This window comes from Sorghum bicolor, chromosome 9, assembly GCF_000003195.3.
Source record: "Sorghum bicolor cultivar BTx623 chromosome 9, Sorghum_bicolor_NCBIv3, whole genome shotgun sequence".
Taxonomy (NCBI): domain Eukaryota; kingdom Viridiplantae; phylum Streptophyta; class Magnoliopsida; order Poales; family Poaceae; genus Sorghum; species Sorghum bicolor.
Genome location: NC_012878.2, coordinates 52,357,408 through 52,374,578, shown reverse-complemented (window position 1 = coordinate 52,374,578; position 17,171 = coordinate 52,357,408). Strand labels below are relative to the sequence as shown.

At 43.9% G+C, this 17,171-nt stretch overlaps 3 protein-coding genes across 3 annotated transcripts; 1 reads left to right on the top strand and 2 right to left on the bottom strand.

Moving 5' to 3' along the window:
- On the bottom strand, positions 670-3,195 carry LOC8061792 (CTD nuclear envelope phosphatase 1 homolog). The gene is made up of 6 exons (XM_002439888.2): positions 2,810-3,195; positions 2,240-2,368; positions 2,021-2,141; positions 1,847-1,928; positions 1,127-1,280; positions 670-1,036 (listed from the first exon to the last, which is right to left on the bottom strand). The coding sequence occupies exons 1-6, from the start codon at positions 3,074-3,076 to the stop codon at positions 902-904; spliced, it is 888 nt and encodes a 295-aa protein (XP_002439933.1). The 5' UTR covers positions 3,077-3,195; the 3' UTR covers positions 670-901.
- On the top strand, positions 9,668-12,767 carry LOC8072560 (uncharacterized protein At4g08330, chloroplastic). The gene is made up of 2 exons (XM_002441195.2): positions 9,668-9,924; positions 11,969-12,767. The coding sequence occupies exons 1-2, from the start codon at positions 9,875-9,877 to the stop codon at positions 12,366-12,368; spliced, it is 450 nt and encodes a 149-aa protein (XP_002441240.1). The 5' UTR covers positions 9,668-9,874; the 3' UTR covers positions 12,369-12,767.
- On the bottom strand, positions 14,175-14,818 carry LOC8061791 (histone H4). The gene has a single exon (XM_002439887.2). The coding sequence runs from the start codon at positions 14,735-14,737 to the stop codon at positions 14,426-14,428; it is 312 nt and encodes a 103-aa protein (XP_002439932.1). The 5' UTR covers positions 14,738-14,818; the 3' UTR covers positions 14,175-14,425.

The window sequence follows — 17,171 nt, the reverse complement described above, 5'->3', positions numbered from 1 at the left end:
TGTGTTCTCAACCGAATTTCTGGTTCTTGACCTATGACGCACTTCCTCTAATTCATCAAACAATTGACCAAATTCTTGTGTTCAAGTTTGAATAGTCACACTATCATCATTTTAATTGTATTCCTTCACGTGCTATGTTCCAGGGTCCCACTAAAATCCATTGGTGACAAGTTGCAAAGATGTACTAACAAAGAGGCCTGCCATGAAAGTTAATTTAGGAAAGAAAAACCCTGCCATATCGTATACATATGATGTACATGTAGTGCTACCAATCATTATTTCATGATTTCCGGGACATTTTTTTTCACGTGAAGTTAGGGCTATTTAGTTGGTGAATTTTTTGTTTTGATTACTGTAGCACTTTTGTTTGTATTTGATAATTATTGTCTAATCATAGACTAACTCTTCATCTCGTAAATTACAAGCGAACTATGCAATTAATTATTTTTATTTATATTTAATATTTTATACATGTGTCGCAAAATTCAATGTGAAACTTTGCAAAATTTTTGAAGCCCTCGGCTATCTGGCGCAGATATCGACTCGCTCGCAGTACTTGCTTTGGTTGCATCACTGTGGCACCTTCCTCACCTTCATGAGTGTTTGCCTGTCTGGCACTCACTTTGGCACCTTCATGAGTGTTTGCTTTATCTGGATGCAGGGCGAGTGGGTATAAAGCGATGGTTGAGGTGCAGACTGTTTTACAAAACAGAAATAAGTGCTATACAACCATAAAACAAGATTCACGTCACAAATAGAGATCTATCATTGCGCTAAATTACAATTCCTTTTTATCTCTTTCCCTCCCTTCAAACATGTGAACAAGGTCTTCGTGTATCTATGCTACTGTACAATAGCAGGTTTTGAGCCTTTCAATAATCCAATGCGGTGGCTGCAATTCCTAAACTGCCTGTTCAGTTTGTGGGATTCCTTGTCTTTGGAACCACTCTGGCATGTGAAACGTTTCATACAATGCAGGCCTAACATCTTTTTGCAGAGCGAGGTGCTCGAGGAGCGGAAATATCGTTCCCATAAGCTAAAATGTCAGAACATGTAAACGGATTAGTAAAACTAGGGACTGTAACTGTAGAGCCAAAGAATTGTTGATGTACATAGCTAGTTTTACCTGATCGTCAACAGGTTGTCCAGCTGAAAATGTAATACATGGTATTCCATTCAATGGTTGCAGTAAGAAACTGTATGGGTTGTTATCAACAAGGACAATTCTCTGGAAATCTTTGGACAAACAAGAAAGATCTTTTACGTGCTCTCTGTATTCTCTGAAATTATAAGTATACATTATCAGAAGACTGAACCAGCTCAGCTAATGCAACAAAGGACTCACTTTCTCACTGAATAAGTATTTTGTACAATCAACATGATACAAGGTTTCACGGGAACATCAGTAAACCAGATTTGCGGTTCGCATAAAGTGGTTATGAACAAGAAAATAACTACATAAGGTAAAAAAAAAAAGATGAACTAAATTTGCCCAATCGGACTGAACAGGGTGTTATCATGCTAATATGCTGTTGATGAATCACTTGAGAGATGAAAACTTCTACTTGAGAAGGCCCTGTTTGGGGTCTGACCTAGCTTCTACTACTTTTTAGTACAAATAAGGGGTGGTGGCAATAAGCATGGCCAGAATAAGCTACAGAAAAGCAATGCTGTTTTGGCTATTAGTTTCAGCTTATTTTGGTCATAAGTAGCTTATAAGCTATACCGATGTGCCAACCAGGGCCTTAGCCTCCAACTGAAAGCAGTGGAATTTTTATGAACAAGAAACCTTGAGAATATAACAGCCTATCACTAATAGCTTATGGAAATACCAATGACAACTTACGTAGTAACAGTTGAAGGCCGATACAGACGGTGAGTGAATCTGTTGTGAGCATCTATCCTGTCAACTAGAGGTTTGGCATAGCCTGGATAAGAGCACAGATCAGTGTCAATGGCAGAAGGTGAAATCAACTTGGCTTTTGTTGTCAAAAGAGAAAAATTGTTGAGGAGATCAAACCTTCCAAACCAGCTGTAAAGAGAACAAGATCAGCAAATTCGCTAGTTCGCTGCAAAAATTCATGTAAGCCAGGACGCTCAAAGACAGTTACATGATTTATCCTCTGCCTTCCATCAGGATCCTGTAAACCAGTAAACATACTTATGTAAGTACCTTTCTAAGAAGTATACTGAAAACAGCAATAGATAAGGCAAATGCACAACACTGCAATTTACTTGCCTTTTCAGACGATACACACTCCATGTCAAAGCAATGCAATCCTGCTTCAACAGCCTGTGTGCGCACAGTAGCAGGAAGGCTCGAAGACTCATACGCGCAAACTAAAGTCTCATCCAAGTCAAGCACCACCTGCAGATTATGCAAGTATCATAGGAAGTTCATTCAAGTAGACTTGATAGCCACAACTAAGAAAGGCAGATAGGAAGCAAATGTCGAAAATTATAGCCGAGAATCATGTTAGTACTAAGCCGTCAGTTGCTCAATTAGGATTAGAACTTAGGAGTCATGCCTAGAAACTGGAAATCATACCACCCACCGGCCACCAGACCACCAGAGCTCAAAAATAAACGAGATGGAAACATGCGGAATGATCACTAACTTTTCAGTTTTTACATAGGATGAGTCCAGCTACAGAAGCATATATCCCTTTAATGAGCAATCAGTTATTACGAATAACCCCATAGTTCCAATTTCCAACTGATCCTTGGCCCTCCACAAGCTCAAACTACCAAAGTCACCATCATTTCGCGTTCCAGCAGGCCAAAGGCATGGAGGTCAGGAGGTCCGTACCGTGAGCCGCCGGAGCGGCGGAGGCGACACGTCAGCAGGGGCCTCGGATGGGAGCTGCACGAAGGCCACCTCAGGCGACGAGGCGACTGGGAGGAGCGGGTGGCGCAGGCCCACGAAGGAGAGCAGCTGCGCCCAGGAGGAGGGCGTGCTGCGGATGATCCGGAGCAGGATCTGGAAGAGCAGGCCGAGCCACCCCGCCACCGCCCGCCACACCGCCGCCGCATGGCTCCGCTGCTGTACTGGCGCCACCTCCGTCGCCGCCGACATCTCTCTGGAGGCGGAGACTTTTAGCCGGGAGGACGGAACGGGGAGGAAGCAATCATAGAGTGGTTGCCTGGTCTGTCTTTCCTTTGTGTGGGAAGGTTTCCTTGCCAGAAAACGTGATATCTGTGACAGCAAGATAAACCGACAAAGATTTCAAACTAAAAAAACAAAACCGACAAAATACCGCCTATGTGGAATACATAGATGACATTCTACTAGTAGGTGAAACTTAAAAGAGTAAATTAATTATATTCAGCTTGTTCATTCAAAATTATCTACTGAATCTGTCAGTCATTCAACAGTGTTTTTCTCTTGTAACAAATCAGTAAATAATACTTCTAGCTTATTAGACAACAAGCTAACATCGTAAGCCCACAATCTTAAGCTAGTCTGATTTCATATTCTAGTTTCTATGTTAGGAATGGCGCATTGAAACCAGTCTTATATATATAATTGAATAGTCGAATCTGAGGCTACGGAATAATAAAAACTTAAAAGGCATGTGTGCTCCAGAGAACTCGATCCTCTGCAGTACACACGCGAGTCGAATGGGCGAGTGAGCGTACACATGACATTAGCAACTTTCAATTCCTCCACAAATCTCCACGCTTGTGCAATTACAAAGGGCAAAAGATTCTTTGTATTACAAATTTGCAAGAGGGTACCTTGGGACTAATTGACTAAATCATAAAAACAACTAAACGAAGAATAGGTTCTCTTACAAACACAAAAACTACCCATGAGCTAGTTTACTGCTCTTTCTCGTAAAAAATGATTGATTTATTCTTTTATGCTAAGTCAAATTCTATAATTTTTTTAAAAAATATATATATAACTTTGATAAAGTCTACAATAAATGCACAATAAAATATATTGCCAGCGTACTTACCTTAGAAAGGGAGGCTTAGGGAGGCAAGTAATGGTGATGGGTTAGACGACGGGGGCGTCACTAGGCGGGCAAAGGGTGGACTACTGGATTGCAAGAGGCGGGGGGCAGGGGCAATGGTACAGTGAGCTTTAGTGCTGCCTCTGAGGTTAGCACGGGACCCCACCGAGGACAGGAGAAGGCTGACAGTAGGCGGGGACAAGAGCGGAGGCACGATGAGCTTCAACACTGCCTCTGAGGTTAGTGCGGTGGGCGGCAGCGGAGTGACGAGGCGGATCCAGCGGTGGTGGCCACTGGAGATGGGAGGAGGTTGGTGGTAGGCAAGGGAGCAAGGGAGACAAGAAGACTGGTGCTATGTAGCTGAAGATAGCTCATAGGTGACACTACCTATACGGAGACCTTTTGTGACCGGTAATTCAGCAAAAAATGTGAAGGAAGTAGAGCTTGCTTGGTGTACTTCTACTTTCATATCCATAATTTCGACTGGTGGTATGTAGCTGAAGATAGCTCATAGGTGACACTATCTATATGGTGTCGACGAAAGCTGGTCGGCAGTCTACCTTGGGATATACCCACGGTAGTAGTTTATCGGTAGACGGTGCGCAAACTACGAACTCGATGGTGACGCAAGACACGGACAAGCTTTTTATCCAGGTTCGGCCGCCGAGTTGGCGTAATACCTACGTCCTGCGTCTGGTTGTATTGATTTGTGTTGAGAGAATATGATGTATGATCTGTCCTCTAGGGGACCCCTGCCCCTCCTTATATATCGTGAAGGGACAGAGTTACAAGTAAAGTATCCTATTTGGTACAAAATCTTGTAGCCTTGCGGTGCACGCCGACCAGTCGTGCGCCGCACGTCTTCATCCTGTGGGCCGAGCCACCTCTGATGGTGCGGCCCATATAGGCCCATGAGGGTATAGGGGTTTATACCCCCACAGCTAGTCCCCGAGCACCATGTATTGTGATGTAACACGCCGTCTTGAGCTTCTTCGATCAGTGAGGCTTGACGTCTTCAATAAGCAGGAAAGTCGCCCAAACAGTTGCAACGGTATTTTGACCAACTCAAAAGACAGTTGATCAACATTGACATCGAAGAAGCAGGTTGTTCGAAGAATACATGGTGCTCTTAATCAAAAAAGATTTCTTTCCTGGTGAAGTGTGCCCACTTTACTTTTCTGAAAAGTATAGTCTTTCAAAAAGCAAGCATATTCACCGCAAGGTGAAGTGTGCCCACTTAGTCCCCGAGCCTGGTAGTAGGTGACGTAGGCACGTGGTGCCAGGGTGAAAAGAAAAGTCCTCAAAGAAATTCTGAAACTGAGATGCATCGCCAGATGCATCGTACCGATGTAGTCCCCGAGCTTGCTGGAAGGCGAAGTATGAGCCTTGTAGCAAGGTCTAAAAAATTGAATTTACCAGTCCGTCTGCAATTGAATAGACTAATCGACCAGTCCCCGAGCATATAACGCTCGGTGGTCGGTACAGTCCCCGAATTCTCAAATTGGTGGGCTGGTCGACCAGTCCCCGAGCGTATAGTGCTCGGTGGTCGGTACAGTCCCAAAACTCTCAAATTGGTGAGCTGGTCGAACAGTCCCCGAGCGTATAGTGCTCGGTGGTCGGCACAGTCCCCGAGCACGGCGTAGGGACCGGTGGACAAGTCCCTGAGCGTGGTTGGGAACGTAAACGTGCTCGGTGGTCGGCACAGTCTTCGAGCACAGCATAGAGAGTAGTCGACAAGTCCCCGAGCGTGGTTGGAAACGTAAACGTGCTCGGTGGTCGGAGCAGTCCCCGGGCACAGCGTAGGGAATAGTCGACGAGTCTCCAAGCGTAGCTTGTCGACTGGACCAAACTCCTAAAAAGTAAATATAAAGAATTGGTAGTACATGATGTATAAATAACCTTTAGATAAAAAATCAGTACTAAGATAAGTTTTAGATTTTTTGTTATAAAATTAGCACGAGTAGTTAATTCATCCTAGAGCTTGTACCAGCTCTGGTCTAGCCAACAATCAGCATGAGGTGCGGAATCTAGGCACGCGTAGGATTGTCAGCCACGTCAGAGAGCTACTGCCGACCACCCGGAACGCAGAGGGCGGATCTCGTGCACGTGTAGGGAGGAGTCGGAGACAGTACCGGCTCTGGAAAGCTCGTGTAGGAGAAAAAACTAGTCGGCTAAAAAAGTTGTTTTGAAGAATAATAATATTAAAAATATTATGCAAAAAATAAATAAAATATTAGAATTGTACTTATCTTTGGACGAAAGTTTGGTCGGTGGTGACAAAATTGTCTGGCCATTGAGCTTTTTGACTTGTTGTCATGACGGTGGTCGCGGTTGTCGTAGCGTCGTTCTTCGCGGCAATCATCATTGCGACGTGGCAGTAGTCCGACTAAGTAGGCCGAGCAGCTTGCTAGGTAGCTCGGAGGATCATTTGAGAGCTCAGACAGGTCGCTTCCTCGATAGTTTGCATATGGTTCAGCTTTAGATGGGGCTCAACGGTTTACTTGACAGCTCGTGATTATGACCACGGTCTGCCGCTCGTCGTAACGGAATCCTGTCGTCAGCCGCTTGTTTGGGGTATATGGTTATGTTGTAGATCGTACGCCTTCCCTGGTTATTGGCTTGCATAGTTCAACATGCATCTTGTGACTTGTGTGGTGCGCCTCGCCGTCGTGCGTGATTGATGCTTCTTCGTCTTGTATATAGATTGGATCTTCTGGCTGATCGGTTTGGCTTCTAGAACATCTGACTTCTGGTCGGTGCTTGCCGATTCGAACTTGCCACATGTTGGACGTACCACACCTTCCCATCGTGCATGAATACATGCAAATCTTGGTGGCCTAGCTTGCGTGGCCGTTTTTGGCATGACCGAGTCCTGTCCGTCAGGAATAGATGTCGTGGTTAGCCTGGATACGTCCTCAGATGAAACGCTGACTAGCCTCCATGGCTCCATGCAAGGCGTATGATGGTCTTTCGCCTAACGATATCTTTGCTATGCGGGCCCGTCGAGTAACTGCGGCATGCCAGATCCACGTAGATCTCCAAGTGCAACTGTGAATTTCGTCAAGACGAATTTTGTCGTGGGCCAAGGAAGGATATCGCACACACACGATGTTATAGATGCCGCCTCGAGCCGGTGAATCGCCGTGGTAGCCGAGAGACCAAATAACAGGGTTGCTCCACCGATAATATGCCGCCGCAAATCGTCTCGAGGCGTCCAACCGTCAAGAGGTATATGAAGCCGATTTTGCGACGTGTTGATGTTGATGAACAAAACTCCCATTTAGTTCGCGTGAGAAGCTATACGCACACCCCCTACCTGGCGCGCTACTGTCGACGAAAGCTGGTCGGCAGTCTACCTTGGGGTATACCCACAGTAGTAGTTTATCGGTAGACGGTGCGCAAACTACGAACTCGATGGTGACGCAAGACACGGACAAGCTTTTTATCCAGGTTCGGCCGCCGAGTTGGCGTAATACCTACGTCCTGCGTCTGGTTGTATTGATTTGTGTTGAGAGAATATGATGTATGATCTGTCCTCTAGGGAACCTCTGCCCCTCCTTATATATCGTGAAGGGACAGAGTTACAAGCAAAGTATCCTATTTGGTACAAAATCTTGTAGCCTTGCGGTGCACGCCGACCAGTCGTGCGCCGCACGTCTTCATCCTGTGGGCCGAGCCACCTCTGATGGTGCGGCCCATATAGGCCCATAAGGGTATAGGGGTTTATACCCTCACATATGGAGACCTTTTGTGACCGGTAATTCAGCCAAAAATATGAAGAAAGTGGAGCTTGCTTGGTGTGCTTCTACTTTGATATCCATAATTTCTCTTTTAGTTTCATAAGAGCATCTCCAACCATTATGCATTTAAAGTTATACATTTTAGGCAAATTGCAAACTCTCAAATGAAAATGGCAAGGCTAAAATCGGGTGATCTCCAACCGTTATGCAAAATGCCAAGTCCATCATCTTTTTTTTCTGGAAATTTTGTTTCGCGGCACTCCTTTCCGCGCGGCCAATCGATCCCGCGCCAAACAGCCCGCCGTCGTCTCCCGTTCACCAATTCCCGCGCCAACAGCCGCGCAGTACCGATCGTGAGCTGCGCAGTTCGTCGTTCCCGTTCGCAGTACCGATCGCAGTACCGATCTTCCGTTCCGTTAGTTCCCGTTCACGTCGTCTGTTGGCCACCAGTTCGTCGTCGTACAGGTTCGCCCCTTGCTCCAGTACCGATCTCCATCAGGTCCTGTTCCCCATCAGTTTCCGGTCGCCGCCATCAGTTCGTCGTCAAGGCAGGTCGCCGCTATCAGTCAAGCCGTTGCAGCTTGCGAGCAGCAGAATTTCGTGAACCCAATCCCATGATCCAATCCCCAAGCCACCAACAGCAGTACCCAATCCCATGATCCAATCCCCAAGCCGCCAAAAGCAGCCCAACCCCCAAGCCGCCAACAGCAAAACCCTAGATATCGCATTGATGAAGAAGGCGTACCTGGCCGGCGTTGATGAGGAAGGCGTTGTAGATTCGTCCTATCGCGCGCTGCGTCGTCCTATTGTGCGCTGCTTCGTCCAAACGCGCGCGCGAAGCTGGCGAAGGAGGACGTGCGATGCTTCTCCTATCGCATGAAGTGGTGGCGGCGCGAAGGGAAACCGCGCGAAGGGAAGAAAAAAGCCCGCGAGGTGGAACCGAGAATCCCGTGATCTCTATTTGCATAGCCGGACTCCTTTGGCATATATGCCAAGTTTCCCCCTCCAAATGCATAGCTATGTAAAATGCAAAGTCCAAATGCATAACGATTGGAGGGTTTTTTTTTGGAATTTTATGCATTTTGGTAAATGTCAAGTCCATTTGCATAATGGTTGGAGTTGCTCTAAAAAAACAATTTCTCTTTTACTCACAGGATCTCGTGGGGAAAAAGAACCGAAAAGAAACAAAGAAAAACAGCCTCCCCCATCACCATCCCCGTTACAGGAACAATCGGTGGTGATCGCATCAAGTGGGTCATTTGCCGTCCATCTCGTCTAGCTGGGCTCTCTATGATTAGGCCGGTCCATCTTTAATGTAGTGACACGTGTCCTTGAATACCTAATAATTTCATCAATCACAACTGAAAACAGTGTTCCTTCGTGCTCACGTTCAGTCCACTTCAACGTCATATGAATCCCTGCTGCCTCATATTTGGCCCATTCGCGGACACGTACTACAGCGAACGAGTTGCCATCCTCATCGTTCGCGCCTTCATGTATCCGAGACGATCGCAATCACCAACAGGGCAGAAATCACGGCACCGCCGCGGCGGTCAACGCGACGCGAGACCAGCTGCTGCCGCGTCGGACGTGGGGCCCCGTCTCTTCTCTTAGGGCCTGTTTAGATTGGGGATGAAAATTTTTTGGATGTCACATCGAATGTGTTGGAAGAATATCGGGAGGGGTTTTTAGAAACTAATAAAAAAACAAATTACATAGCTCGTCAGGAAACTGCAAGACAAATTTATTAAGCATAATTAATCTGTCATTAGCATATGTAGGTTACTGTAGCACTTAAGGCTAATCATGGAGTAACTAGGCTTAAAAGATTCGTCTCGCGATTCTCAACTAAACTGTGTAATTAGTTTATTTTTTTATCTACATTTAATGTTCCATGCATGTGTCCAAAGATTCGATGGGATGGATGAAAATTTGTTGGGAGGGGAACTAAACATGGCCTTATTTTTCCCTGCGAAGAAGGGAAGAAAAAAAAGAAGGGTGGGGGAGGAAAGCCGAGCGCCAGCCGCGGCGCCCGCGGACGCCGAATCCGGCTTGACCGTTGGCGGCTCGGCATCCCAAATCAGACGCCTTCCTCCGTCCTCCCTTGCTGCGCTGCAGCGCTGGTGAGGCCAAGCAATCAAGGGGGGGTGTTGGTCCGTCGAGCGGAGGCCGAGTATGGCGAGGGCCCTCGACCGCTACACCTCCGGCAAGGATGTCGCCTACAGGTTCGCCCCCGGCTGGCTGCTAACTCTAGTAGTAGTATGCTCGGGCCACGAACCAAACTCTTCCCTTGGGCTTGTAGGATAGTTCTTTGGAGTAGGATAGTTCTTTAGTTCCTAGATAGTACAGTACTAGCTTCTTCCCTGTTTCCAGGAAACGGCCTCTTCCCATTCAGCTGGCGTTTTTCACCTGATTTTTTGGCCCCGAAGCGTAGTTTTTATCTGGCAAATATCATTCCTGCTCGGCGTACTTAGGGATTGAATCTGAGAATCAAGTTATTGGGTTCAGGTGATTTATTTATATATATATTTTTTTAGAATTTTAGGGCAGCGCGCCAGCGCCCAAGCCATTGTATTAAGCAAAGACAAAAAAATCATACAGCATTCAGGCGTTAAAACACCTTTCCAAGAAGCATACAGCAGTTTTTAAAAGAGCACGAAAAAGCTGAAAAACCACTCTCAAAACTACTGCCAGAACAGCAACTTCAAAACACTTAGACTGAACCACTGATCAGACTTGCCACACGAGACAGATTCCAGATTGTAAGGCAGGTACTTCTTAGTTTCCTCTGGTATCTCCAAGGCCTTCCAGTTTTGTGCTTCCTGAAACATGAACCTCTTCCCAGGATCATTCACCATCTCTAGCCATCGATTCTTAATCGGGCTTGTTGCTGCACGTTTCAGTTCCTCCAGTTTTGTCATGAACTCTCATTTCATCTGTTGTGGGCATAGGATACTCCAATTTTGAAGCATTGTTGCAATTTTCAAGAGTAAAAGACTCATATCCTTCCGACTTGTTCCCTGAAAACAAATAGCATTTCTTAGTTTCCAAAACCCCCCACAGAGCTGCTGCACTAAAAACATTACAAACTAAGAATTTCTTATTGCTAAGCCAAAGCTGTCCTATAGACAGGAAATTCTAGCCCAGCTCCCTACCAAAATATCTGAAAGGTGCCTCCACATTTGTTTGCCAACTACACAATCAAAAAAATAAATGGTGAACAGTTTCATTTTCAGAACAGAAGAGGCAAAAGCTATCCTCTATCTTCTTCCTAATGCTTAAATTATCTCTAGTCAAAGTTTTGTTCTTAGAAAGGAGCCACAAAAGGAAATGTGCCCTGGGAGGTACTTTTAAGCCCCAAACAGCAGGCACATGAACTGGGATAATACCCCTGAAATTAATTACTCGATAGAGGGATTGTGAGGAGTAAACACCATTAGAGTTGAAATGTCAAATTAACTCATACAGTCATCCTCATCTTCACTGAAGGTAATTGTTGAAGCAATCTGTACTACTTCAAGCCACTGATTCATAAGCCTATCATCAACACCTCTCCTAGAAGTGCATTTCAAATTAATACCATTCCATAACTCAAAAACAGTCTTGGACTGCTCTTGGTCTTAGCTATACAGGTCCCAAAACTGGATGGCTAAACTAGAGGACCCTAAACAATTATCTTGCCAAAAGTTGACTTTCCTCCCATTTCAAATTTTCCACCTAGGCCCCATCTTAGCTGCTGAAGCAGCCCACGTTACTCCTTTAAAAAACTGTGACACTCCAACAGTGGTGCTACAAAAGATATTTGGCTTATCCGTATCATACTTAAAATTAATAAGTTTTTTCCACAGTTTGTGACTATCAATATTGTATCTCTTAATCCAAGAAGCTAACGACGATATATTTAAGTCTCTTGGTTGGGTATACCCAGGCCACTATACTCTTTAAGCATAGAAACGCTTTCCCAGTTAACTAAATGAATCCATTACCCAGTTCGTTATTCAAAAGATATCATCACCTATGTGCTGCGAGAGGAACTAGAGCCCAAGTAATTGCAGTGTATTATGACCTGTTGAGGCACTAGAACCAGGCAAAGTAACTGAATGTGACAAGAGTAGAAATTAATGTGGGCTCATGAAAATTGGGTCCTGATGCTTAGTGCTGACAAACAAATGTTAGTGCATAATTTAGGCATACAAGCGTGGGTATTGTAGTTTCAATTCCCAGAACATGTTGGTCAATTTGGTGACCATTTTACTTTCTTACTGTCAGTTGTGGATACTGTGGCTATGCATTAAACTTGAGCTCCTCCGCACGGAACACAGCGAACATTGGATCCAAGTATGGCAAGCACATCAGGAAAGGCGTTGTCTCATTCTTTGCAATCGATGAGAGCCGTTTTACACAAACTGATGAGGTGAGCTGCACCCCGTACTTCCATTCAAGCCATTCATGGGGATTCTTCAGAAATAGAACACGGTTGCTCTGCCGGAAGTGCAGTGGTCATATTGGTAATGCTTATGAAGATGAGGATCCCACCTTGTGCGATGGGTCAGATGACCTGGACATGAGCTCCAAGGGCAGCAGCACATCCCCTCGGAAGAAATATGTTATTAAGATCAATGCACTGCAGCCCTCATCAGATGACTCTGGAGCTCTCTTCTCCCCGTGACGATAATCTGAATTCTGAACTGCGGCCATGTGTACCTTTTCAAGTCCACTATACTGCAAACAGAGTAAAGGGAGAACCAACAGACGAGAAGTGCTCAATATTGTCAAGACCTTTCTATATAGGAATTTGCTATGTTTGTTCTATTTCAATCATCTTTCCGCACTTACTCTATTACAGAGTAGTCCTATATTTCCCTTGTGCAGCAGTGTAAATGTATACCTTGACAGGAGTAGTGAATTTTTATTGTGTTATTAATACTACTGTAAAATGATAGGGTTTTTGTCTCTAGTGTACCTTGTCGCTGGAGTGTTTGCATTATATTTTTTCTGAAGTTCACTGCCTTTGCAATTTTGAGACTTCTTGTATTGCATATTCAATTGATATACATATCTTACTGTGTCCTTGGATGTGCATGCGTGTGGCATGCGATTGAAAATTTCAAAGGAACATAGTAGTCAGTGTATTGGAATATTGAATTTTGTCTGTCTAAAGGATAGTGGTTCTCTTCCGTTATTTCGTGAGCAGATTTTTGGTGCATAGTTTAGAAGCTACACATCTATTTTCAGATTCATTTTTAAGCTGTTGATGTTTTATATGAGAGTAAAGTCCATCAGCGGTCCCTAAACTTGTTCGGATGTGTCATCTCGGTCCTTAAACTCGTAAAATGACCGTTTAGGTACCTAAACTTGTTCGGTTGTGTCATCCTGGTCCCTAAACTTAAAAATCTTCCATATAGGTCATCAAACTTGTTCAGTTGTGTCATCCCGGTCCCTAAACTTGTTTTTAAGTCTTATCTAGGTCAAAACAGGACGAATCTAAAAACTCTAAATTGAAAAATAATTCATAATTTTTTCATATGAACTCAAATGAAGATAAACTTTATATCAAAATTGTAGGCAGCAATATGATCTACAACTTTGCAGTTGAAAAGTTTTTAAATTAAAATCGTTTAGGTTCCCAAAATATTTTTTATAAGTTTATAGATTTTAAAATTTAAAATTTAAAATTAAATTTTGTAACACTAAACGACTTCAAATAAAAAACTTTTCAACTACAAAGTTGTAGATTGTGCTGAGGACTATAACTTTGGTATAAAATTTATCTTCATTTGAGTTCATATGAAAAAGTTATGAATTATTTTTTGATATAGAGTTGTTAGATCGATTTGTTTTGACCCAGATGAGATTCAAAACCAAGCTTAGGGACCGAGATGACACAACTGAACAACTTTAAGGATCTAAACGGATGATTTCTAAGTTTAGGGACCGGGATGACACAATTGAACAAGTTTAGGGACCGAGATGACACAGATGAACAAGTTTGAGAACCTAAACAATCGATTTGTGAGTTTAGGGACCGGGATGACACGACAGCACAAGTTTAGGGACCGATGGTGGAATTTACTCTTTATATGATGTACTATTCAATAGGTCATGGAGATAATAGACATCTAGCTTGATCCAGTTCATCACCACTGATGTTCCTGTATGCTACGCAGTTTTTTTTTCATTAACATAACATGAAAAGGAAAAGAATTTGTATTCAGATGATTCATTCAGTTTGACACCTTCCAGACATCCTACCCAATTTCAGCACCTTCCCAACACTTTGTGATACTGATACGCAGAGAACCAGAACTTGGTTTTGCTAGGATTCCAACTTCCTAGCATGTAAAGTACATCTGCTTTTCTTTGTCAAAGCTGGCACACTAAATCTGCAATCAAACAAACCTGACGGTTTCAATTGCCGGCATGAGTCATCAAAACTGCAAAGAGAAGACGACAGGATTCGTAGAACAGAAAATACTACCAGAATACTACATTCATTTGCATTGAAGAGTGACAGGATGCACAACACGCTTGATTTCCAACATCAGATGCACATAATTTCATTACTGCTTCATGTTTCAAATAAACTTGCTACAGTCTTACAATTCGGATAAACCTACTACAGCCAGAGATGAACTACCAAGAGTTCCTGAAACTTTCTTGACCGCAAGACTTGTGGGCACGGCCAGACAACGTCGCAGCTGCAGAAGGGGGAGCCAAGCCATCAGCCTAGCCGCCGAAGCCGTAGAGGGTGCGGCCCTGGCGCTTGAGCGCGTAGACGACGTCCATGGCGGTGACGGTCTTGCGGCGGGCGTGCTCGGTGTAGGTGACGGCGTCGCGGATGACGTTCTCGAGGAAGATCTTGAGCACGCCGCGGGTCTCCTCGTAGATGAGCCCCGAGATGCGCTTCACGCCGCCCCTCCTCGCCAGCCGCCGGATCGCCGGCTTGGTGATGCCCTGGATGTTGTCGCGCAGCACCTTCCGGTGGCGCTTCGCGCCGCCCTTGCCGAGCCCCTTGCCACCCTTGCCGCGCCCAGACATGGCTCCTTCCCGCTAGGGTGGGTGGTGGATTTCCTCGGAGGAGTAGATTGCAGGCAGGAGTGGAGGCGAGATTGGTGGTGCTTGGATGGGGGGGAAGGAGGGGGAGGGGTTTAAAAGGAGGCGAGCGGTGGGAGGAGGAGCGGTGGCTGCCGTTCGATGCGGAGGGAATGGACGGGTGGGATGGGGAGGCGGGGGAGGAGGACGCGGATCGCTGACGTGGAGTGAGGAGCGGATCGGTGACTTGGCGGGGCGGGTCTCAAATTTCGTAGGGGGAGGCGCGAAGCTTGAAAATTGTGAGCAGCCGCCCGCCGGGCTGGGATGCGCGGTTTTCGTCTTTCGTGGGCTTCGTTTCTGTAGTCTGTACTGGGGCCTTGTTTAGTTCCCAAAATGCAAAATTTTTTAGATTCTCCGTCACATCGAATCTTTAAACGCATGCATAGAGTATTAAATATAGACGAAAATAAAAACTAATTGCACAGTTTGGTTGAAATTAACGAGACGAATCTTTTGAGCCTAGTTAGTCGATTTCTCAAAAAAAAATTTGAACTAAACAAAGGCCTGAGTCATAATTTTTTGCAGACTTCCTGTATTCAGGCCCGGTTTGGTTTTAGAGTTAAACTTTAACATCAAATGTTTGGACATATACTTAAAAAATTATGAATCTTTTAAGCCTTGTTTAGTTAAATGTTTGGACATATACTATTTGTGATACTAAAAACACAGCTAGAGATGAATCTTTTAAGGCTAATGCCCATAATTGGATAATAATTGCCAAATAAGACCTTGTTTAGTTGGTGAAAAGTTTTTTGGTTTGACTACTGTAGCATTTTTGTTTGTATTTGACAATTATTGTCTAATCATAGACTAACTAAACTTAAAAGATTCGTCTCGTAAATTACAGATAAATTGTGTAATTAGTTATTTTTCATCTGTATTTAATACTCCATGCATGTACTGTAAGATTCAATGTGATGGAGAATCTTGAAAAAATAGGTTTTGGGGTGAACTAAACAAGGCCTAAAACGAAAAAGGCTACGATACTTGTTAAACTTTAACATCCCCAACCAAACACCTCCTTATTTTTTGCAAGCATACGCCACAGTCCACAGGTGGCACACTACGAGTATTTTACGTCGTTCTCTTATATATTTCCCAGTAAATAATACATAAAAAGAAAAAAAGTGTACTACTATGTATCTTTTTCTTTCAACACAATAAAAACAATAACGCTCACATGCACATGTATTCATTCTTTATGAACATATGTAGGCAAGCTTATTTATCCGTACATGTATTTTTGAGAGGCTAAGCTAATAAACCATAGGATTAGTGAAATCACTACAAGTATGGGCACATCCTTTGCCACTGAAAACATATCAACCTTATTTGGAACACATAATTCTCAAAACATAGGAATACAAAAAAACGTGAGATTAGAATGCCCATGCAATCAAGACCATACGAAAAACTATAACGCTTGGTAAGTTACAAACAGATGTGTTTGAATGGTACTCCCTCCGGTTCCAATTTATTATTTTTTTAGAGTCAAATAATCATAAGTTTGACCAAAACATGTGAGAGAGTGTGGGTGGTTGTCAAGTTTGGTCACATAGAGGATATAAAGCATATGTTGTTCACATGTCAGAGAGCTAGATCAATTGGACAGCTTTAGGCATAGGGAGCAAGGTGGATAAGATCTCGAGGGTAGATAGATTGAGGTCTGTTGTAATCCAATAAGTTATGAGAATTGGTGGCACCTTAGCGAAGACGAATGGTATGAGTTTTGCGAAGCTCATTCTTTTTGGTGGATGGTATATATAGTGGAAACAGAGGAAAATTTGTGCATACAAAATTCCAAGAGATTGGTTATGTCTATCACAACAATGGTGAACAATTTTATGAAGTCGAGAGAAAATAATTTGAACCTAAAAGTGTGATGAGAAAAATCATCAAAGGGTGAACTTATGGTGAACATGGATGTAGGGTTTGATGCAATGGTAACCAGGGATGCAAGTGGAGCTTGTACTGCAGCAGCTCACAACTTTCGGGTGCATGTAGTAGATGCAGTAGTGGTGGAGGCATATGCACTAAAGGCACGTCTATAACTAGCGGAACATATTGATAGCAAATAGCTTCGTAGTTCAACCAAAGTGCCTATAGATTGTTTTTTCATAGGAGTGCCTGCAAAATTGTTGACACTATGAAAGACGGTGGTGCTTTGGCAACATCAACAACAATAATCTACGACGAGTGCATGATGCTTTGGATAGGTTTTTGGTGATGTTAGCATTGAACATTTGCTATAGAGAAGCTAATAGTGTGGCGCATGAGCTAGCTAGGAGAGGTTTTGATACAAAACAAGATTTTATATGGGTTGATGAAACTCCTAGCTTTATTTTGAATTCTTAGCTTTTGATATATTGGTGTTTACAAA